General features: G+C 53.3%; 1 protein-coding gene across 1 annotated transcript; it reads right to left on the reverse strand.

The window, feature by feature from the left end:
• Positions 1-267: 267 nt before the first annotated feature.
• Gyg2 (glycogenin 2) lies at positions 268-23,180 on the reverse strand. Its single transcript, XM_077107779.1, has 9 exons — positions 23,107-23,180; positions 18,531-18,672; positions 15,795-15,969; positions 13,953-14,115; positions 12,608-12,734; positions 10,265-10,593; positions 9,479-9,561; positions 4,615-4,722; positions 268-522 (listed from the first exon to the last, which is right to left on the reverse strand). The coding sequence occupies exons 1-9, from the start codon at positions 23,111-23,113 to the stop codon at positions 361-363; spliced, it is 1,296 nt and encodes a 431-aa protein (XP_076963894.1). The 5' UTR covers positions 23,114-23,180; the 3' UTR covers positions 268-360.
• Positions 23,181-23,957: the final 777 nt, after the last annotated feature.

Raw genomic sequence — 23,957 nt, forward strand, 5'->3', positions numbered from 1 at the left:
GTTAATTAGGTCATTAAGATAGGCATAATTAAGACAGGCACCGGAGTGGCACTCCATAAAGGCTGGACAGGCAGCACCCGAGGCTACACGGCACTGGAGAACTCTCTCCAGTAAGACCAGAGACCAGCATCCGGGGTCCACTAGGGCTATAGGCTTGTTCTCTTTTGCGGACAAAGGGAAGGATCGACCTCTCAGGAAAGCCCGAGAGGCCGGGTAGGGAGCTCGTGGGCAGCCAGGGGGTCTTGGAGCTGGACCTTTAGCATCTACATAACCCAGGGCAGGCACTGGAGTGGGTGAATCATAAATAGAGGCACAGGGTTCCCCTCGGGAGGGGTCCGCGGTGGCCGCCAGGCACGCGCATCAGTGCAGGAAGCGGTCCAGCTTCTCCTGAATGCGCGCGAAGGCGTCCTTCCCCATGTAGTCGATGCGACCTTCCTCCCATTTCTTCCTCTCCTCCTCGGGGCTGGGCTCCTTGAGCTTCTCCTGGATGGACATCTTGGAGACCGAGGCGGCCACATCCACCTGGGGGGACACAAGCAACCGCACAGGGTCAACCAGCTGTCCGTCCAGCAGCCACAGAGGCTGCCCCGTCCACGGGCTCAGCCCCCACTTGTGCCAGGTGGCGCGTCTCGGGGCTCCAGACTAAACCCAGGCCGCCTGTCACACCACCGGGCAAGGTGACCCTCTGCCTACCTTTGTCCGTGGTGCTGGAAACCGTCCCCGGGTTCCTGTGTGCTTTTCCCCTAAGAATGAATCCCTAACCACTCAACCCCACTCCCCACCCGCACTCCTTAGGTTGAACACTTTCACCTGCAAAAACCTCAACGCTCCTGCGTCATCTTTAAAAAAAGAAATCAAGCCAAGATGAAGAAAAATGTCACCCCATGTAAATAAAATGTGCCATGCTCTACCCGGCTAGGGAGGGTCACCGAAATCGTCACCTACAGAATCGACTTCAGTTTTCTCCCTAGGACGGCAGATTCTACTTTCCTAATGGGTAGGTGGATGTAGATCCACGCACAAGTGTGTAAAGGCAAACACACGCATCTCACTTCTATGGGGTGGATCAAAAAGAACCCGTGCCTTAATCACGTCTCACAGGACTAGAACGGGAGTTTTAAAAGTCTGCACGTGGTGCTCCTAACGGACATGCGCGTATATCATCTGGGTATTTATCCACCTAGACGGACACACGTATAGACGGATGGACAGAAAGATCAAAGGATCAATAAAAGGATAGGTATGAAATAAAGATGGATGGATAGACAGATATGTGGGATGGGTGGATGGATGGATGGGTGGATGGATGGATGGGTGGATGGATGGATGGGTGGATGGATGGGTGGATGGATGGATGGATGGATGGATGGGTGGATGGATGGGTGGATGGATGGATGGGTGGATGGATGGATGGGTGGATGGATGGATGGATGGATGGATGGATGGGTGGATGGATGGATGGGTGGATGGATGGGTGGATGGATGGATGGGTGGATGGATGGGTGGATGGATGGATGGGTGGATGGATGGGTGGATGGATGGGTTGGTGGATGGAGGATGGATGGGTGGATAGATGGGTAGATGGATGGATGGATGGGTGGATGGATGGGTGGATGGATGGGTGGGTGGATGGATGGGTGGATGGTGGGTGGATGGATGGATGGATGGGTGGATGGGTGGATGGATGGATGGATGGATGGGTGGATGGATGGGTGGATGGATGGGTGGATGGGTGGATGGGTGGATAGATGGATGGATGGATGGATGGATGGATGGATGGGTGGATGGATGGGTGGATGGATGGGTGGGTGGATGGATGGGTGGATGGTGGGTGGATGGATGGATGGATGGATGGGTGGATGGGTGGATGGATGGATGGATGGATGGGTGGATGGATGGGTGGATGGATGGATGGATGGGTGGATGGGTGGATAGATGGGTAGATGGATGGATGAATGGATGGATGGATGGGTGGATGGATGGGTGGGTGGATGGATGGGTGGATGGTGGGTGGATGGATGGATGGATGGGTGGATGGGTGGATGGATGGATGGATGGATGGGTGGATGGATGGGTGGATGGATGGGTTGGTGGATGGAGGATGGATGGGTGGATAGATGGGTAGATGGATGGATGGATGGGTGGATGGATGGATGGGTGGATGGGTGGATAGATGGGTAGATGGGTGGATGGATGGGTGGGTGGATGGATGGATGGATGGATGGGTGGATGGATGGGTGGGTGGGTGGATGGATGGGTGGGTGGGTGGGTGGATGGATGGGTGGATGGATGGGTGGATGGATGGGTAGATGGATGGATGAATGGGTAGATGGATGGATGAATGGGTAGATGGATGGATGGATGGATGGGTAGATGGGTGGATGGGTGGGTAGATGGGTGGATGGATGGGTGGATGGATGGATGGGTAGATGGGTGGATGGATGGGTGGATGGATAAAAAGATGGGTGGGTGGATAAAAAGATGGATGGGTGGACAGAGAGATGAGTGTGGGGAGATTAGTGAATGGATGGATGGATGAGTGGATGGGTGGGTGGGTGGATGGGTGGATGGATGGGTGGGTGGGTGGATGGATGCATGGATGGATGGATGGACAGGTGGATAGATCAATGAATGAATAGATGGATGAGTGGATGCATGGGTGGATGGCTGGAGGGACAGCTGGATAGAGATAATGAGAGAGACAGATGGACAGATGAAATACGTAGAAACCAATGGATGGCAGGTAGATTTACATGGTGGACAGAAAGCTATAGTAATTTGACACATTGTTCCCAGATGTGGGTCGGGTTGGGTAGACTTGGTGCCGGGCACCAGACACCTAAGCTATTGGAGTTGTGCCCTGGGTGTCTCTATCTACACGCACAGATGGATAGAAGGATAGAAAGACCAATGGGTCCATAGATTAACTGATGGCCACTTAGACACGTAGGAATTGCTGGATAGACTCACGGATAGCAGGATAGATACGTGGCTGTGTGGACAGGTGGATGGACGCGTGGTCTGCTGGATGGTTGGAGGATAACAGATAGATAATAGATATGACAGATGGATGAAGGGATGGATGGGTAGATACTTAGAGAAATGGACGTGTGGACAGATGAAATACATAGAAATCGATAGGTGATAAATAGATGGGTGGACAGGGGTGGGCACGCTCCCAGGACATGAGCCCTGGGGGCAAATGAGTGACCAGGGTCCTGATGGTGTATGGGAGGCCGACACACCGTAGGGCTTCTTCCAGTTCACCTTCTCGTCCCGCCTTCTCCACGCTTCCCCCAGTTCTTGGAGGTGGGTAGCCCAGCTCCACCTCCCACAGACGCTCAAAGGACGAGACCCACTCACCCAAGATTCCCAAACCTACCAATGGCTGGGCCACCAGGCAGGTGTACCCCACCTCACTCCCACGCCATGTCACCCACCACCAACTACAGAGACGATTCCCTGCGTCTCCGTATCAGCGCACAGGGGCTCAACGTGCTGAAGGGACAAACGCACACATCATAACAGGTGGAGTTTTACAAGAATTCTTGTCACCAGCAGCCTTCCATGCCAGTCCACACGATGACACCTGGAATTCACCAACCCAACCGGGTGAGGAGGAGAAGCCGCCTTCACACTTTCTCCAAGGGTGACTTCCCTCATGGTATGCTACAGTTTGGATGTGGACTGTCCCCCAAAGGCCACGGGTTTGGTGCTGTTGGAAGGAGGTGGGACCTTTAAAAGGTGGGGCTTAGGAGGAGGAAGTGAGGTCATTGGGGGAGTGGCCTGGAGCCTCAGCCTCTCCTCTCTGCTTTCTGGCCACCAGAAGGGGACCAGCTTCCTCCACCTCACACAATCCCCAAAGCACCCGAGCTCGAACTGAAAGCTCTCAAAGTATCGTCCAAAACCTTTCGTCTTTTTAAGTCGATTATCTCAAGGTATTCGTTCTAGTAACAGAAAGCTGACGGATACATGATGGATGAGGCCATATTCCAGATCGGTGGGTAAATACATTCAACCCAGGCCCAGTTCCCAATGCTGGAGGGGTGTCATTGAAGGGGATTAGGACCTTGAACAGATTTACTGTGGCCTAAAGAGAAAAGGCATGATCTGACGGTTCATTTACAAAGAAAAAAAAAGTTGCTGATGGCTTTCATTCGACGCACCAGAGAGAATGAAATGCAGGAGGCGAACAATCATAAGAGGAAGGAAGAGAAGAAGGAGTGTCCCATTTCTCAGACACGGAAGAAGTAGTGTGTTTGATTTGCAGCTGTGCATTCCCCCCGCCCCAGACAGCCCCCCAACCTTCCTGCACAGGACAATTCGGCATGCAGCCCGCCATCTTGAATCCACTCCCAAACTTTCTTCAGATCAACTTCTGATGAAAAGCTGTTGAGGACAGAACAGGCCAGATCCGAGCCAAAGACAGGAATGAGGACACCAACTAGCCCCCAGCAAGTGCCGGAGAGAAGACAGATGGATCAGAGGCAGACAGAGCCTGAGTTGAGGCTGAAAATTTGGATTAAGGACAGACGTGTGCATTGGGCTGGCTGCAGAGCTGGCTGAGAGTGTCCCTCAGGAGGGATGGGCAAGGCAAAGGGATGCAGGTGTCACCTCCAGGGTTTCCTGAGCACCGGGGTCTCTGCAGGGCTCCCCAGGGACCTCCTGACTCGGATCCACAGACTCCTCAGCTGGGCCACCTTTGACTCCATTCGCTGCCTGCTAGAAACACAACCATCCCATCATTAGTCTTCAAGAGGAGGCAGGGAATTGTCATCTTAGCCCACAGGACGGAGGAAACGAGATTAAAAATGAAGACGCCCCACTAGATAGCCTTTGGGGGGAGGGGAGTACCAATGCTTAAAAAAAATAAATCAATAATGGGCGGCTCAGGAGGCCGAGGAAGGAGGATTGCAAGTCGGAGGCCAGCCTCGGCAACTTAGAAGGGGCTTAAGCAAATTAGCCAGACCCCTGTCTCAAGATATTTTTTAGAAGGGCTGGGATGTGGCTCAGTGGCTCAGCACCCGTGAGTTCAATAACCTAGTAGCAAAAAAGAAAAGAAAAAGAAAAAGAAAGAAAAAAGAAAGAAAAAAGAAAAAATTTCAATTAAAGTTAAAAATTAAAAATTTTCAATTAGAGCTGGCTCCTCTTTTTTTCACAGGGGCTATGTCCCAAGACCCCCGGGGGATGCCAGAAGTCTTGCACAGTACGGAACCCTGTGTATGGTTTTGTCCCCAACCTATGCATCGTTCTGATAAAGCTGAATCTGCAAATTTGGGCACCGTCGGGTGTCCGCCACACTCCCGATGCAATGGAGCAAACTCGGCATTTAGACCCTAATAAACGTGATGTGAAGGCAGGTCCCTAAGAGCCAAGGCAAGGTTAGTATCCTTGGTGACTGAAACCATATCAGGCAATAGGAGAGTGTCCCAGTTACGATTTCAGGCACGGCTGCAAGTCCCTCAAAAGTTTTGAAAATTAAGTGAGATGCCCCCGCCATATTGGTTTTCTTTCTTTTTTTTTGGTTTTATTGGTTTTCTTTACTATTTTAGAAATTTTTTTAAAATTTAAACACAGGGTCTCATTAAGCTGCTTAGGTTCTTGCTAAGTAGCTGAGGCTGGCCTCCGTCTGGCAATCCTCCTGCCCCAGCCTCCAGAGCCGCAGGCGTGCACTACCCCGTGGCTCTTTTCTGTTCCTTGCTAAAGCCCTTAGGCGATTCAGGGTGCAGTGGGAAAACCCAGGGTCTGCTCGGCTGATGCAGATCTTCTGAGAGAAGGGACAAGCGACAGACAGGAGCCTGTGGGACAGAAGGGGCCAGTGTACCCGGGTGGGTTGGGTCTCGGCGACGTCTGGAAATGGAAGGGCCAGCGGTGGCCGAGGCGCACACGGGATCCCGGCCGGAGTCAGGGTGTCAGGGCAGCCTCCCGTCTGTTATGAGGGAAGAGCCGACAGGTGAGACCCGCACCTTGGCATGGACGCAGCTTTACCAACAGGTGGGCAGGGTCCCCGCCTCCAGGGTGCCGGTGGCACCTGACCTCAGGCGCCGAGGGTGACGGGCTCACCGGCGTCCAACGTGGATCCTTCTCTGTTCTCTCCCATGGGATCCCACCTGATGCCGGGGTGCAGCCTCCTGGTGCCTGGACAGGGTGGTGCATCTCCATCTGCCCCGGGAAATGAAGAGCTATACCTGTGCCACCTAACTTGGATGCGACTCAAATCAGAAGCCAGCTTTCAACTGGGGGAGACAGTGGTGCACACCCATCATCCCAGGAACTCAGGAGGCTGAGGCAGGAGGATGGCGAATTGGAGGCCAGCCTCAGCAACTTAGCCAGGCCCTAAGCAACTCGGCCAGACCCCGTCTCAAAATGAAAAACGCAAAACACAAACGGGGCCAGGTGTGGGGGCACACACCCGTCGGTCCCAGCGGCTCTGGAGGCTGAGGCAGGAGGATGGCAAGTTGGAGGCCAGCCTCAGCCACTTAAGCAAATGAGTGAGGCTCTGTCTCAAAATAAAGATAAAAGAAAGGGCTGGGGATGTGGCTCTGTGGGTTCAAGGTTGGGTACCAAGGTCCTGCGCATTCCTGACCCTCCTCCTCGCAGGCCTCTGAGGACACTGGTTACCCCCTTGCTCTTGGTGGTGAGGGGTCTAATTTGCAGTCGGAGACACTTGTCCACACACAGGAGCCCGTTAAGGACAGAGCAGGACCTGAGCCTGTGTCCGCCCAGCCCTGCTCCTGAACCCTGCGCTGGGCACAGTGTCCACAGCACCCTGGGGCCTCACGGGTCAGAAGCATGTAAATCCCACGGGCTGCTTTGACCCGTCGGGACGGCGAAGGAAATGTCCTAAATTCTCACCCTGCCCACGTCAGGAAAAGGACCTGCGTGGACGCCTTGCCCTCTGCCACCCGCTTGCTTTGGTCCTGCAAGAGACCCACGGTGGCCTTGGAGGATAAACGAAGCAATAATTTGACTTTGCCTCAGCCTCCTGGCTAAGTTGCTGAGGCCGGCCTCAGCCTTGGGATCCTCCGGCCTCAGCCTCCTGAGACACTGGGATTAGAGGTGTGTGCCACCGCGCCTGACCCCACAGGTTTATTGAAAACAATACTAAATAAAACATAGACCTAAAACATTGTCAAATCAATATCCCCCTTATTTTTTACCAATAACTAGGAAACACATCCCTCTTTACCCAAGATGAAGAGAGAGAGACCCAAGATGAGCGTTTAGCAAGAGTATGGGGCCAACGCAGCCTCTCGGCCAGGTTTCGGGAAGCCGGTGAACAAATGGGTTTGTCATTAGGGGACTGATTCATCCACGAGAAGACTGCCTGACATTCAGTTCACCTTGAAAGAACAGACCTGGGACACGGTCCAGAGACCCGTGGGTAGCTCTAAGGAAGGACAGGCGGACGGAGCAGAGAAGCCCAGAAACGAAATCGAACAGAACCAAAATTTTGCCCTCCGTCCAGAAACGTGTGACCGTTGGAAGAGGGGTACCAAAAGAATCCTCTCCTGGGCAAGGATAGTCTGATTCAGAATTTCAAATTGGTTTTTGCAAAATTTTTTTTTCCCATAAACCATGTCTGGCCTTCAATTTCCAAAAAAATTAACCATCCTGTGAGAAGACAAGACCAAACGAGTGAAAACCAAGAGAAAAACCAAACCAAACAACAAGCAGCAGACCTGCGGGAACGCAGAAAAATGATGGCTCAGACACAAGACCATTAGCAATGCGAGAAATAGACTCTGAAATCGGGAACCAGCCGCAGAATGTCCGTGTGGTAATGACACTCGAGCCAGGTTTTGTTGCGACTTATCCACATCTGCTCGCTTTATGGCTGCATAGTATTCCACTCTAGGAATTCGCCTCGATTGGTTCACACATTCGCCTCTTGATGGACCCTTGTTCCATTGCAAAGCTACTATATATAAAAGTGCTATCATCTTTATGGACATTGGAAGCCAGCCTCAAAATCAAATATAAAAATAAAAATAAAAATATAAACAAAAATAAAATATAAGCTTTCATTTCTCTTGAGCAAACTTAGGAGTGGAACGGCTGCATTATGCACTAGGTGCATGTTTAATGTTCGAAGAAATTACAAATTTCCCACCTGCATACACTGTAATTTTGTTTGCAGGAAAACCAAAGAGAATCTTGTGTCGCCGCATGAAAAAATTCAGCACACCGTCTGGATTCAAAAGTCACATGCATTTCTACATGCCGATATCAGAAAAAAAAAATTAAGCAATGCTATTTACTTAGTCTCAAAAATTAACAAGCCTAACAAAATACAAAAGTCCACTGCAAAAAAAAAAATTAACAGTGTTGAGAGAAATTAAAGATATAAGTATAGAAATGGACCAAGTTCCTAGAGTTGGAAGGCTCAGTACCTTGGAGACGTTAATAATCCTAAAACTGGTTTATAGATCGAACGACACCCCAGCCAAAATTCTGGAAGTTTCTCTTTTTAGGAGAAAAATCGCCATGCTAATTATTTTATATAAAAATGTCCCCGGGTTAGATAATGGCCATCATTAAACACTCAAAGGTAGCTCTTTTGAATAAATACTCCTAGAATTCACACCCAGCTTTTCTGCACTTAAAAGGACTTTTAAAAAAAAATAGCATCTCAACCTCACCAAAAAAAAATAAAAATAAAAATTAAAATTAAAATAATAATAATAATAATAATAATAATAAAATTTTTTGAGGGGTGAGTCCGGTTTTGGCTCCTCAAAAAAATCAAGACTCCAGAATCTGCAATTCAATAAATGGCCATAAGGGGGCAGTAGGGCTGCAAAATTCATTCAGAAAAAAAAAAATTCATTCAGGAAAAAAATTCATTCAGGAAATACACGGGGTGCTGTAGGGAACCCCTCCCTTTTAAAACTGCAAGGACCGTCATTTTGGGGGGGGGGACAAAGTGGCTGCAGGAGAACAGAGGAGACAGACCCGAGCTGGGTTGCTTTCTCCGTCTCCCCACGGGACATCTCTGCCATGAGCTTGAGAAACCTCTTTTCTTTATCAGTTTCCCCGTTCCACAGCATTTTGTTACAGCAACGTCAAATGGGCCAAGGATCAGAATCAATCTCCCCAACCACTATTCACAAAGGCCAGGGCGGCCAAGGGGGACAGGAAGTTGAAAGGTGAAAAATGGATCTACACCCAGCACTTTTCTCCCCATTCCTATCTGGACCATTGATTTCTCTCTGAAATCGGAGCAGGTGGGAGGCTGGGGGCGGGGGACAGCTCCCAAGATGGAGTCTACTGTTGATTCTGGGAATTGGCTGATTCTACATTTTTCCCTCCTATAAGGACCCTTGTGATGAGGCGGGTCCCCTGGGATAATCCACAACCCTCTCTGCACCTCAGCATCCTTGACTCCAATCCATCTGCCAAACCCCCTTCCTCGTACAAGGTTGTGCGGGTCAGGGCGTGGGCGCCTCTGGGCAGAGGGTGGGAGGCGGGTACTCACGTCTTCACGTCCTTCAGGGGGCGTCGGGGTCTCCGCCACCGTGGTGGACGTGTTCTCCAGAGCAGACCGCAGGTGGCCCGATCCTGGTGCAGAATTTGCACACGGCACCTCAGAAGGGGCAGCTGAGTTTGCACACGGCTCTGCGGCACCGGGGGCTGAATTTGCACGCGTCACCTCGAGGCCATCTGAGCAAACCTGCACACACACACACACACACACACACACACACACACAAAAGGACACATTTTCACTAGTCCGCTCTGCTCCGGTCCCCCCGGTCATCCTGCCCCGTGGGTGTGCAAGAGCTGCCCATCAAACGGAAGGATCTGTGCCACTGGATTCCCAAGAACCTGTAAATAACCCACAAGTGTTCCGTGTGGCAGCCCAAGAACCAATAAACTCCTTCCTATTTGCTCCTAGCCTTCAAAGGTTCCCGAGAAGTAGCATCCGGAACCACCGATTTCTTTTTTTCAAGCAAAAAAATCAGAGTTGACCTCCAGCCAGACGCAGTGGCGCAGGCCTGTGATCCCAGTGGCTCGGGAGGCTGAGGCAGGAGGATGGAGATTTCAAAGGCAGCCTCCACCAAAGCGAGGCCCTACGCAACTCAGGGAGACCCTGTCTCTCAATAAAATGCAAAACAGGGCTGGGGAGGGGGTGTAAATACCTGTCCGATTGTTTTGGGGGAGTAAGAACGAGGGGGGAAATGGACCTGTGTACTGGTTCCGTGCAGACGCAGCTATTTGCAGAAGTCTTTTGTATCCGCGGTTGGAAGGGAACCGCGGATACGGAGCATCCGCGTGTTTAGACACAATGGGGCGAAGCCAGGGGAGCTGAGGGTCTTGGCGGGGACAGGCTGGTCCTCAGCCGAACTAGCAGAGGAACGTCCACTCACGCGGAGCCCCGCAGGTCCCTGCCTCTCCTGCGCACGGGCCGTTGGGTACAGAGGCCGCGCGCCCTCCTGGAACAGCCTCCACCAGAGATTCAGGAAGGTCACGTGCTGCCGGGGGCCGGACCCCGCGCCCTGCTCCGAGACGGAGCCCGTCTGCGGGTCGTACGTGCAGTTCCAGGGCTTAGTGGACCCCAGAAAGTGCACCACCTTCGCGCCGGAGCCGAACCTGAGGAGGAGGAAGGGCAGATCCCGATTTTCCACCAGGAAAGGGCACAAGAGGTCGCCCGAGCAGGACGGTGGAGGTCCTCACCGAGCGCCACCTGGAGGGGAACCGTCTGACCCGCCACCACTGTTGACAGGGACCTTAGTAGGGCAATGATTGACAGTTACTTTGGGTAAAGGGAATAACATTTTTGGGGGATTTTGTGTGCGTGTGTGTGTGTGTGTGTGTGTGTGGTGCTGGGGATGGAACCCAGGGCCTCTGCATGCGAGGTTAAATGCTCCACCCCTGAGCCCCGTCCCCAGCCCTATTTTGCATTTTATTTAGAGACAGGGTCTCCGTGAGCTGCTCAGGGCCTCGCTCTGGCTGAGGCTGGCTTTGAACTTGCGATCCTCCTGCCTCAGCCTTCGGACCCGGCCCCCTAAAGATCATTCAAGAAATCCACATGTGCAGTTCTTAGAAAAAGCATCCCTGCTCCGAAATGCTTTGCACCAGCCGGGTTCCGGATCTCCGCTGTCACCAGGTCTTGGAAACAGCATTTGTGCATAGTGAGACATCCTGAGCTGGGCTCCGTGGCACACGCCCGTCGACCCTGCAAGCTGGGGAAGCTGAGGCTGAGGGAGGATCTCAAGTTGGAGGCCAGCCTCAGCAGCTTCCCGAGGTCCTCGACAATTTGGCGAGACCCTGCCTCCACATGACGTATCAAAACGAGGCTGGGGATGTGGCTCAGTGGTTAAGCACCCCCGGGTGGCACCCCCGACACCCCAAATAATAAATGAATGAATAATGAAGACGTCCTAAGATGTCTTGGGTATGTGTCACGCCTCATCAAGAAATCAATTTGCTTCACCTGCAGCCTGAAGGTCATTTTCCACGGTATTTGGAGCACACCTGGGCTCTGCCCGGGACCCACACACAATATGGGATATGGGTCCAGTTCTTGGGTTCTGCAGTGTGTCAGATTTGGGATTTTGCAGGGTCGGGGATGGTACCCAGGCTGGGCCAGCACCCCACCTCTGAGCTGCACCCGGCGTCCACACATCAGTCCTGTACAGAGGAACGGCGGGGCAGCTCCAGCGACCTCATCCTTCAAAGGATGGGGACAGGGAAATAAAATAAAGAGCTTTCGTGGCAGATGACACAGGCTGCAAACCAAACGCCTCTCAAAATAAAAAGAAAAAGGATCAAAGATTCTGAAATCTCCCCTTCTGAGCCTTTTTCCGGTGCCATTCATTATCACTCCCCAAGTGCTTTTTGGACACTTTTGGTTTTAATTAACTCCCCACGAAATTTTAACACCAAAGGCGCATGGTCTATCTGAGATTCACACATTATTTTTTTTTTTAAAAAAAATATATTAACAACAACAACAACAACAAAAGACTATTTGCCGTCCCCAGAACCAATTTCTGCCTCCCTGGGAGCAGCAGGACCCCTGCTGGAGTTATTCATCTCCTGGATTATTATCACATTTTGATTTTCATTTTAACGTCTCCTCTAGCAGCAGAGCTCCAGATTTTGGGGTCCCAGGACCCCAGGGAAGAAAAAAAAAATCACTGAGACCCAAAGAGGTATAACCCCATGGAATTCATCTTCTCTACTTTACCCTCATAGAATCTAAGGCTGAAAATTAAGGAATACCGTCATCCATTCCTTAAAAACAACCCACTATACAGAAATTTCATAATTTTTCTTTTACCAAAAAGGAAATCCCTGTATTCAAAACAAATATCTTTCTGGGTGCCGTGGTGCACAAGCCTGGAATATGAGTGACTCAGGAGGCTGAGGCAGGAGGATCGCAAGTCGGAGACCAGCCTCATCAACTAACTGAGGTCCTGTCTCAAAATAAAACTTTTTTAAAAAAGCCTGGGGGTACAGTTCAGGGGTACAGCACTTGCCTGGCATACGGGGACAGGGTCATCTATTTCCCTTTCCTCTACGAAGAGCTGAAATCTAATCTGGGAGATAAAAACAACCAGTGGCTACGGCCAGTTGGGGTTCAAGATGGCGGAGGGCTTACTGCTGGAAGGCTGGACTGTAGGTGTAGGCTGCGTTGCTGGTCAGGTTGTAGATGAACGGCAAATGCTTGTGGATATCTGCCGTCGGCCAGTCACTGAAGAAACTGTTCAGCAAGCCTTGATCTGCGCCTGGGCCACCCGCCAACACAAACAGAGGTCAGTAGAGTTGGGTGCGGTTCTCAGGTCGGCCTTATGTGAAGGACCTAAGGTCTACACTGGCCTTGAGAGGTCCTGTCTGCCAGCTACAGTGTTCCCGCGCTTCTTGGCAGTGATCGGCTACCCATACCATTACTAAAAATCAGGGTGTGTTCCCTACAGGATCTGCATCCATTGCCCCCCAAAATTAATAATAAAACTGTATACAACCTCCAGCATCCTCCACTCACCCCCAGTGAATTCCATCTGGTAGCTAAAAATGGCTTCCCCATTGTTATGTTAGGACTGTGCAGACTCTTGGAAATGGGCTACATGTATTTTGCATGAGATTTTGGGGGGCCTGGGGGACAATGATATGGTGTATATATGAGGTGTGTCCCAAAAGCTCATGTGTGAGACAACACAAAAAGGTTCAGAGGTGAAATGATTAGAAGAGGTGTAACCTAATGGTGGATTAATCCACTTGGATGGACTCACTGGGTGGTGACTGTAGACAGGTGGGGTGTGGCTGGAGGAGGGGGTCCCTGGGCTGTGCCTTTGGGGTCTCTGTCCTGTCCCTGGTGACAGAGCTCTCTCTGCTCCCTGGTGCCCTGTCCTGAGCTGCTCTCCTCCTCCAGGCCCTGCCGCCATCTTGTTCTGCTCCCCTTGGGCCAGAGCCATGGAGTTGGCCACCAGGGACTGAACCTTGGACACCATGAGCCCAAATAAAATTGTCTTCCTCTAAAATGGTTCTTGTCAAATCTTTTGATCACAGTGATGAAAAAAATCGGATGATAGCAACAAAGACCATGCACCCTGCAAAGCTGACAACATCGCTTATTTGGTCCTTCGGAGGAAGGTTGGAACACCTGTTGTATACGATCGGCACTGCCAAGGTGCCTGGGAGGGAGTATTCCAAAGGTTCTCCTGGCTGCTGCCTATTGACATAATAACTTCTTGGATGTCTCCCTGTCACCCTGTGCTGTTTGAATCTACAAAGCTGTGAGTGGCTCGTGATTTGTGCCCAGCCAGACTGCGGCATTTGGTGGCCCGTACGGGGAACGAACCCGGGACCTGGCTGACTTCTCAATCTGCACCTTTGTCTCCAGGCTCCAGCTCATGGATGCGAGAGACACGTTGAGCTGGGTATAAAACTGGATCCCGGCCACGGGTCCTCTCTGCCCTGCCGACTTCCAGGCTGCCCTCACTCACCGTCAAAGCTGCCGTGCTCCGTGGCATGCTGCAGCAGGAGCTGGTGGGTCTCCAGGGAAGGCTGGAAGACAAACACCCCGCTATTGAAGCAGTCAGGCCATCCCGGATCCGGGGCTGCGGAGAGTTCTTCCCTGTCAAACAGCTCGTCGATGTTGTGCAGAACCTGGCGAGGCAAAGCCACACATCTGTCGCCTCCACTGGGCAACCGAAAAAATTCCACAGGGGCCTAGAGTGAGCCCAATGCACCTCTGGTGCCCAGAAACCTTAGACCAATTTTTTTTTGTGTGAGATTCTTAAAACTTTTAAGGTGAAATGAGAAACCCTAGTGAGAAAGACTCCTCTCCAGTTTACCTGCAGTTGTTGAGTCCGCACTGGGTCTGGAATGATTTTTCTCATGGATCTTCAGATTCTAGAATGAGGAGGATTATCCTTCCTTACATCAGCAAGTGTGCAAAATGGAACTGGGGTCCCAGGAAGGGACATGGAGACCATCCATATCCAGCAGATACTGGGTGAATTTCGTCGCAGAGTGGAAATGGTCTCCCCAGCCTCGGCGCCAGCCTCTGGGATACGCCACCTTGAGCCAGCACCCATTCTTGGGGGTCCTAGAACTTTCTCTTATTTTGCAAAACTCTTAGCTTGCTTCCCATGTCCTGGAGCCCATTCAAAAACCACTTAGGATTTGTTTCCGTTCCACGAAACTCAGAGCGAGACCAAAATGCACTCAGTACATTTAGGCTACCCGACATCCTAGCTCAGCAACTCACTGGGCCCTTGAGAACCTGACCCCTAATTGCAACTCCCTCTAACACGTACTGGTTTCTAAATCATGCCATTTGGCAGGGGGCGACCCTGTTTTGGAAGACAGGGTGCTTCACTACCTCTTCCTAAAGAGGTGCTTTTGCTTAACCAAAACTGATTCGCGGTTGACCAACTCCGTCTTGCATTCCAGATCCCCCGTGGCCATTCTGAAAATGCCCATCCCATGATAGTTCTAAGGTACCACCCCCCAAATGACATCGGGGGACGCCACCATTTGCATTTTCGGGGATAGCGCGCTGTCCAATCCGGAATCTACAATTCAATGTACATTATGCTCTTTTGAGCAGATGAGATACTGTGGCTGGGACGGTTTGGATCTGGAGTGTTCTCCACAGGCTCCTGTGTTAAAGGCTTGGTCTCCGAAGCAGCAGTGTCCAGAGCTGGGGATTTGGGAAGTGATTGGATCGTGAGGGCTCTGAGCTCATCAATGGATTAATCCATTGATGGATTACCGAGATGAAAGGGTTATTGGGAGGTGGTCTAGGCTGTAGGAGGTGGGACCTAGTTGAGGGGAGTAGACCTTGGAATGGCACATCTTATCTCTGGCTCTTTTCTGTTTCTTTCTCAGCTCCCCTGAGCCAATCAGCTTTCCTCTACCACTCCCTTCCGCCATGATGTTCTGCCTCAACTCGGGCTCAGAGCAATGGCGCTAGCCAACCATGGACCAAGACCTCTGAAACCCTCAGCCAACATAGACCCTTCGTCCTCTAGGTGGATTCTCTCTGGTATTTGGTCATGGCAATGGAAAGCCAACGCCATGGTTCTCAACCACTCTTTGAGAAAGGATCAGTCTTCAAATCCTTCCTGTCCTCACCAGGGTCTAGCCTACTGCCCCTATGTTATTGGTGGTTTGGACGAATTGAATCTCCATGGTGCAGACAGAAGCGCTCATCACCTCTTGAGAACTGACCTGCAAGAGCTGCCATGCCCTGTTTAGGAACAGGGTCGTATTATGGCACAGAGGCATCAGAGCCTCCTCATCAAGCCGAGAAGTTGGTCCTCACCACTCCCTGCACTCACCAGGGTGTCGGCATCCAAGAAGACGCACTTGCTGTAGTGAGTGAGGGTCCAGCAGTGGAGCTTGGTGAGGGTGACCCCCAGCTCAGGTCTCTTCAGAAACGCCAGGTGGATGTAGTCCTCGCTGTCCATCAGATTGACTTCAACGACCTCATCGAACACCCGTGAGAGGGCATCCCTGATAAAGACACGGGTCACCAGAGGACCATTAGCCCAGGACAACACCGTCCTGCCAGAAGATGCCCAGGAGCTGCTCCCAAACACGGAACAAAGCTCCAATTCCCATCACACCCACAGCAGACTCAGCATTTGGGGTTGTCTCCCATGGCTGTCTCTCAACTGGGCACACTTTGCACTCGTTCTGGAAATGACCCCAAACGGGACAAGCATACAGGTTGAAGGGAACTGTTCTAGATAGACTGACTCAGGTCATCTCTTAGAAAGGTAGCTTCCTTCATAAAATATGTCGGCAGGGAGGTGTGAATGCCAAAGTGATGGGAACCCACTGATGTCCCCCGCAATCTCCCGTCAATTTTTGCTTTACGTGTTCAAAACCCACATTGTTAGTTGCATACAAGTTTGAAGCTCAGATCTTGAAACATTATATTTTTTTATCAAAATAAACTTATCCCTGGTCCATTATGATTATTCTTTTTTTAAATTTGGCTGACACTGTACTTCACAGTGACCTGGAACATGTTATGATGATATTTTTTTTTAATATGAGCAAGTGCTAGAAAATTGATAAAAGTATGATAACAGGACATCAAGACCCAACAAGGAAAAGATTCCAATTTCCAGAGCAGAAACAATTTGGTCAGCAAAATAACATACACAAAGCATTAAAATAAATGTTTCTGGGTCTCCATTGAAAAAAAAATTTGAATACACAACCAGGGAAGAGGGAGGAGGATGACCTTGGGAAAGAATTCCACATAATAAATACAGAATGAATGAGGAACAGAGAAAATCTACGGTAAGCAAACAGCACCATCATAATTCTTGCAAGCCAGACTGACTCACTGACGGATGCTTAGATACATGCATGAATGTTTGAGGAGACGCATTTGGTTGCACAAACCTAATATGTCTGTCCCAGGATATTTATTCTCCATAAAGGGAAAAAATCACAACTTGATAACGGAGAATGCCAACTGTGCCTACTTCATTTATTCTTTGTCAATGTTTCTGAAGGGGACAGACAGACCTGGGTGCTGGGACACGAGGTCCAGGGGACAAGTCTATCAATGGCCCCCGGTGCTGACCCCACAGCTTCCTTCCCAGAAGCCCTGGACCTGCAGCCCTGCGTGGCCTCCGGGCACAGGCTCCGCCACCTTCCTCACACTCCACCTGTGACCTGCAGGGGACATGCAGGCGGGAAGTCATGTCCCTGAGAGGAGCCAGGTGACCCTGAAGGGGGGACTTCTGTGACCCTGACGCAGACCAGGTCCTGGGACTCAGGGGGACGAGGATCCTTCCTCCAACCATAAATGGCACTGTGGCCTGAGACCTCAAACCCTGCTGTGCGGCTCTGCCCGTCTCCTAGAAGTGGAATGTTTCATGCATACAGTCGGAAGCACTCAGGTTGTGCCTCTGCAGACAGGTTTGCCTCATAATGCCTGGGAGAGGGGTGGGTCATCTGGCCTCACACCCCTGGTGGTTTGTGGTCAGGGTCCACTGTCTGTCTTCTGTGCATGAAAAGTCAACCCGGTCTGCGACATCCTACCATGGTCGTTTTGCCCAGATCTGACATCTCCTGTCCACTGTGACCAAATGTATTTTCTTCCCTTGATCTCCTTCCGTTTGGACGCTGACAGACTTATTGGATCAAGAGGAAATACAACCTCGGCACCCATTCCTTGGATCTTCAAGAGAACGGGTCACAGCCAAGAGGGTCCAAATCTGATCGTGTTGCTGGGCATCCAGCTCAGAGATCCACCCAAGGAGGCCACCATTTTAAAAGACATTGGCCAACCCAGGGAGGCAAAGACCTCAAAGAGTAAAGCAAAGACTGACACGGGGTGACTATTTGAGAGGGATGGAGACGTGCTCATCACACACACACGCCCGCTACTCTGCCTTTGCTTAGTGATTTATAAGAGTTCTTTATATAGGAAGGATGGTAGCCAAACTCTGCATTTTCCCACTTTGCATATCGATCTCTCTCTCCATCCAGCTACCATCTACCACCTAAATATCTTAAATACGTGTACCTACCTACCTATCATCTGTCTATCATCCGTCAATTCTACGTGGTTGTCACAACCTGGGTGGGGTTGCTCCTGGCTCCTGGTTTCAACGACCTGCCATCAACCATGATCCCAAGCTATTCGGCAGAAAATTCCAGAAAGAAACAATCGGCTGAGGCCCAGAGCAATGGAGCCACCAACCACGGACTAAGACCTGCTGAAACCAGGAGCCAACATAATAAACCTTTCGTCCAACGTAATAAACCTGGATTTTCTCAGGTATTTTGTTACAGCAACGTAAACTGACTAACACTGTGGTTCCCAACCACTGCTTAGGAAAGGACCAGACTTCCAATCCTGCCTCCACCTCAGGAGGATCCCCCTGAGTTCTAGGTGGTTTCGATGGACTGAAAAATCCACATTGGAGACAGAAATGCTCATCGGCTCCTGGGAACCAACCTGCAAGGGGGGATTGAGAGTATGTCCTGGGTCCCCTTGGGCATGGTGACCTTTACTGCGTCGGGGTGCATGTGGAGTCCCCAGCTCTTACCTGAGCAGGCTGGACACCTGAGGGGTGATCAACACCACCAGCTTCCTCGACGTCTTGTGATTCCTCAAGGACAGTCCCAACACCAGGGCCCCCTGGCAGTAAATGTCGTTGGTGGCCAGCGTGACGAAGGCCTGTGTGGTCACTGGGGGTAGGACAAGAACATGAGGGTTACTCTCCTGAGAGATTCCCCGAGACACTGGTTCACAAGTGGGGCTCTAAGGCGATGAGGGATCATGAAGCTCTGACCTCATGGGTGGATTAATCCACTTGGCGGATTTTGTTGTGTGGGCATCGCACAATCTACTTACACCGACGAGATGGCTACGGTGTCCACACCGCAAGAATCCCCTAATAACACACTTCTGAGAACACCTGGATAAAGTCCACACAACTATATTCTGAAGTCTATCAAGCGTCCCGTGGATCAAAAGGATTAATCCATTTGGGGCGGGATGGATGATGGGAGGTGGGACCTAGTTAAAGGTAACTAGTTAGTAGGTGTGTGTCCTGGGCTGACCTTCTGTCCAGTCCCTTCCCTTCCCTTCCCTCCCTCTCTCTCTTCTTCCTGATTGACAGGACCTGCCCACCTCCATTCCCTTCCGCCATGTTTTTTTTTCTCCCTTGGAGCCAGTTGACCATGGAGTGTACCTTTGAAGCCATGAGCCCAAGAGGAGCCATTTAGCTCCTCGCAGGTCACTTAGTCACATCAGGGAAAAGCTGATAGAGACACTTTGTCTGGTGGGAACCCAAGGTCCAGGGGACAATTCTGTCAACGGCCCCCGGTGCTGACCCCACAGCCTCCTTCCCAGAAGCCCTGGACCTGCAGCCCGGCCTGGCCTCCGGGCACAGGCCCCGCCACCTTCCTCACAGACCACCTGTGACCTGCAGGGGACATGCAGGCGGGAAGTCACGTCCCTGAGAGGAGCCAGGGGACCCTGAAGGGGGGACTTCTGGGACCCTGACGCAGACCAGGTCCCGGGACCCAGGGGGACCAGGATCCTTCCTCCAACCCTAAAATCTGCAAGAACAGGTTCCACTGAGAACCAGGCAGCAGGGGCCAGGGGACCCAGAGTGGCCATGGCCGTGGGGACTGGAGAGTCGGAGGTCACCCTGCTGTCCGTCAAAGTCAGGAGGGGACCTGGGCGGGGCTCTCTGGAGACTTCCCTGGGACCCCAATAAAACTGGGGGGCAGGAGGGGCACGTTGTCCCTGTCCCCTCTGAGAGGACCCCTCTGTCCCTGGAGAGTGTCACCTACCCACATGGACCGGCTGCCAGCATTGATCTGGATATTTCCAAAGCACTGGGTTGTCCATGATCGAGCAAAGCCAGAGGTTAGGACAGGAGGTGGTTTGAGCGCTGGTGGGAAGGGACCAAAGGACCTACCCAATGGACAGCCAGAGACCAGGTGTCCCCTGCTGGACGGTCACAGATGGGATCCTCAGAATCCAATGCCCCCCATCCCCAGGAGAAAACTAAAAGTGGAATCGACTCTAAAGAAAAGGGAAGGTTCCCGAGAGAAAGTCACCCCCCCACGTAGAAGCGGGACCCCCTAACTCCTCATGCACAACGTCACCCCCCAAATTCAGGCCCACCGAGAAGCCACGCCCACAGGCAGGACTGACGTGGACAGTTGCTCAGCTAACACACCCGGACGCAGAGCTGATGGGGAACAGAAAGGTGCCCGAGAACTTGAATCCCAAACAGAGCAGGAAGGGGTGGGGGAAGGAAGGAGGGTTCCCAGAGGACCGGACGTCCCACGCGAGGGACATCCAAGGAACGAATTGGGCACACGCCTGTCATCTTAGCAGCTCAGGAGGCTAAGGAGGGAGGATGGCAAGTTGGAGGCCAGCCTCTGGAACTTATCGAGGCCCTAAGCAACTCAGGGAGACCCTGTCTCTAAATAAAGTACAAAATAGGGCTGGGGACGGGGCTCAGGGGTCGAGGGTCCCTGAGTTCAATCCCTGGTACCCCCCAAAAATACACAAAAAGTCAGGAGGTGTTGATGTCCCTCTGATGCCCACCCCTTAGGCTGAGAGGAGGAAGATCGCTCCCAAAGTCCATGCCGCTAGACACACGGGGGACACAGACCCAGAGGAGGAGCCCCGTGGAGACTGCAGTGAGGGGCCACCAGCCCAGGGCCACCTGGAGCCCAGGAGCTGGAGAGGCAGGAGGAGCCCCCTGGAGCCCGTGGAGGGAGCTGGACACCATGGTAAGAGCTGGGTCCTGTCCACAGCTGGACCCCAGCACCTTGAGTGGGACCTGATGTGGGAACAGGGTCTCTGCAGAGGTCATTAGTGAAGGGTCCTGAGATGGGCTCCTCCTGGGTCAGGGGGCCCTCGTGCAATGGCCGTGTCCTCCCAAGAGACAGGAGGGGACACAGACCCAGAGGAGGAGCCCCGTGGAGACGGACGCAGAGACTGGAGTGAGGGGCCACAATATGCGTCCTTAGGTGCTGCAGTTCGGTAGGGGACAGTAATGTGAGCCATGGACGTTTTCAAAGCCACATGGACATTGACCCAGGAGGTGACTAAGGGCTGAAAACCAGTAGAACTTACCGCAGCTCCCCACACCTGATTGGCAGAGGCGAATCCAGAGACCCCCGCCCACCCAGGAACATGGGGACTCGCCGTGTGTCCACCCCATCGTCCATTCCCACCCCAACTCCGAGACGGGTTTTAAAGCCCAGAGAAATCGGGGCCACCCGTGAGTCACTGAGCTGAACGTCACCTCTAATTGCAAAGCCACAAAAGTCCCCAAAATAACTCTTCTCTCCTGTCTCCAACAGAAACTAGATTAAAAATAACCCGGGAGGGACGAGGCCACCCAAGGCAGACGAGTGTCCCAGTGAGGTAGGGACGGGGATCGCAGGCTGGATGTGGGGACAGGGTGGTGGGAAGACAGAGGCCCAGAGGAGCCGGGTAAGAAGGGGACACCCAGAATTTCTCTTTGGCTTTAGTTGTTTTTCCCCCCATCAGTGTGATCAAAGGACCTGACAAGAAGGAGAAGTTGATTTGGGCTCCTGGTGTCCGAGGTCCAGTCCCTGGTGGCCGACGCCATGGCTCTGGCCCAAGGGGAGCAGAACAAGATGGCGGCAGGGCCTGGAGGAGGAGAGCAGCTCAGGACAGGGCACCAGGGGGCAGAGAGAGCTCTGTCACCAGGGACAGGACAGAGACCCCAAAGGCACAGCCCAGGGACCCCCTCCTCCAGCCACACCCCACCTGCTGCAGTCACCACCCAGGGAGTCCATCCAAGTGGATTAATCCACTATTAGTCTACACCTCGTATCCAAACCATAGCGTCTTTTATCCCAAAGGTCCTTTAATTCCAGAGGGTTGCAAATAGCATTATGGACACCGTGTTCCAGCGAGGAGGAAGATGGGGTTGGGTACCCTAACGGCAAGGGACAGGGAGGGCACGGGCGTCAGCTATCAAATCAGCAATCGATAGCTTCATACGTTGGGTCTGTAGCTCCGCAGGAGGACAGCAGGAAGGACCGCTGACCCTGGTGGATATTACACATGGAACCCCATCTCCCCAAAGTCCTCGGCTGCAGCCCTGACCCCAGGACCTTGGGACGTGACTGTATGTGGAGACGGGTCTTTGCAGAGGGGATGGGGGTGCAGTGAGGTCCCCAGGGTGGCCCTGACCCAGCAGGACTGGGGTCCCCGTAGAGGACGAGAGGAGGACACAGACGCACACAGAGGGACGGCCCCGGGAGGACACAGGGAGAAGACGGCGGCTGCAAGCGCAGGGGAGAGGGTCAGGAGGAGCCCGCCCTGCCCACCCTGGACCTCGGACCTCCAGCCTCCAGCCTCCAGCCTCCGGGACCCAAAATGGATAAAAGAACCATAGACCGGGCTTATGACTCCTATACACAGCACCCACGAGTGGAGGAGCCCTCTGTCCGGCCACCAACTGTCCCTCCGGACAAGAACATTCACCGGTGAAGGGAGCGCAGCCTCCCCTGGGCCCTTGGAGGCCATCTAAGCTGCAAAACCGGCTCCGCGGATCTGAATGCAGTTTGCTTTTAAGACATCGGGGTGACCAGCTCTGGGGGGCAGCACCCAGGAGCACGCTCCAGGCCCCAGGTCAGCAAAGCAGTCACTCTTAAAAAATCAACTCGAGGCTCAGCCAAGAGTCTTCCACGGAGTCTGCCAAAAAGTGGTTATTTCTTGGCCTCCGCCCTGCATCCACCTTCCATCTCTCCCCACCAAATAACACCACGGGCGTCTTCTCCGCTCAAAGGTGGTTTTTGATTCCTGCAGAGAGCTGAAAAACCCCCAAAGCAGGTCCAGCAGGACATTCCAAGCCTGGTCAAGGAGTGTCCGGCGGTGGGCTGGCTGAATGCTGGCATTGTACACACCCCGGCGGCCTGGGGGGCGGGGGGCACGTGGTGGCCACTCAGGAGAGCTCCACCGTGGTTCTGGGAACAGAGGACCCTTTCTGTGGCTGCCGGGAACAGAGACTCCCAGTCCACCCAGACTCGGCAGCCAGTTGGGGACTCAGGTTGGGAGCAGTGGTCAGGGTCAACGTGGGGAGGGGGGGGGTCTTCTGGAGCCAGCAGCTGGCTACTCACCGGACATGTTGGCCGCCGCTGGTTCCCAGAGAAGCCTGCGCCCTGGAGCGGTGGATGGATCCTCCTGGCCCAGGCCTGCGGGAGGAACCCTGGGTAGCAGCTCCGGCCACAGTCCCCGGGCCCCAGGCCCCTGTCACCTGCGCCCCACGCCTCCCCAGCGCAGGGTCAGCCTCTAGCCTCCACCTGGGCTCCCCACCCCCGCGGCCCGCAGCCCCTGAACCTGGTGTGTCCAGGGCCCCACGCGGGTGTCCTCAGTCGCCTACCCGCGCCCCACACCTCCGGCATCTTCTGCCACCAAGGCGGACCGCGAACGGGGCTCCTTGTCCTCTCCCGGGCCAACCCTGCGCCCTGAGCGCTGCGCTCCCCAAGTCCTCCCACCTCCCCGGGCCTCTAGCCTCCCCCAGGCCTCCCGCTCGCACAGGGCCTCCCGCTGCGGCGCCCCCCCCCCCCCAGACCCTGCGCGCCATCCCCACTCCCTCTATCTCCCCAGAGCCCGGCCCACCTCCTCCACCGGCGCCTCCCGCTGCCTCCCGAACCAGCCTCCCCTCTGCTGCCTCCAAGATGCCTGAACCCTGCAGCAGCCCTGCCCCTCCCCGGCCCGCCCAGGACCCACGCTGCCTTCACCTCCCGCGGGCTCCTGGCGAGGCCGCGCCCCGCTCCCCCCACCCCTCCGGCGTCCCCTACGCTCCCTAGCAGCCTCCGTCCCCGGCCTCCGCTGCGCCCAGGCCACCTCCACGAACCACGCTCCTGTGCTCGCTCCACAGCTCCTGGGCGCTCACCCCGCAGCCTCCTCCCGGGCCCGCGCCCCCTCCCCAGCCCTCTGCCCTCCCGCGCCCCAAGCTCCCGCCGCC

This window comes from Callospermophilus lateralis, chromosome Y, assembly GCF_048772815.1.
Source record: "Callospermophilus lateralis isolate mCalLat2 chromosome Y, mCalLat2.hap1, whole genome shotgun sequence".
NCBI lineage: Eukaryota > Metazoa > Chordata > Mammalia > Rodentia > Sciuridae > Callospermophilus > Callospermophilus lateralis.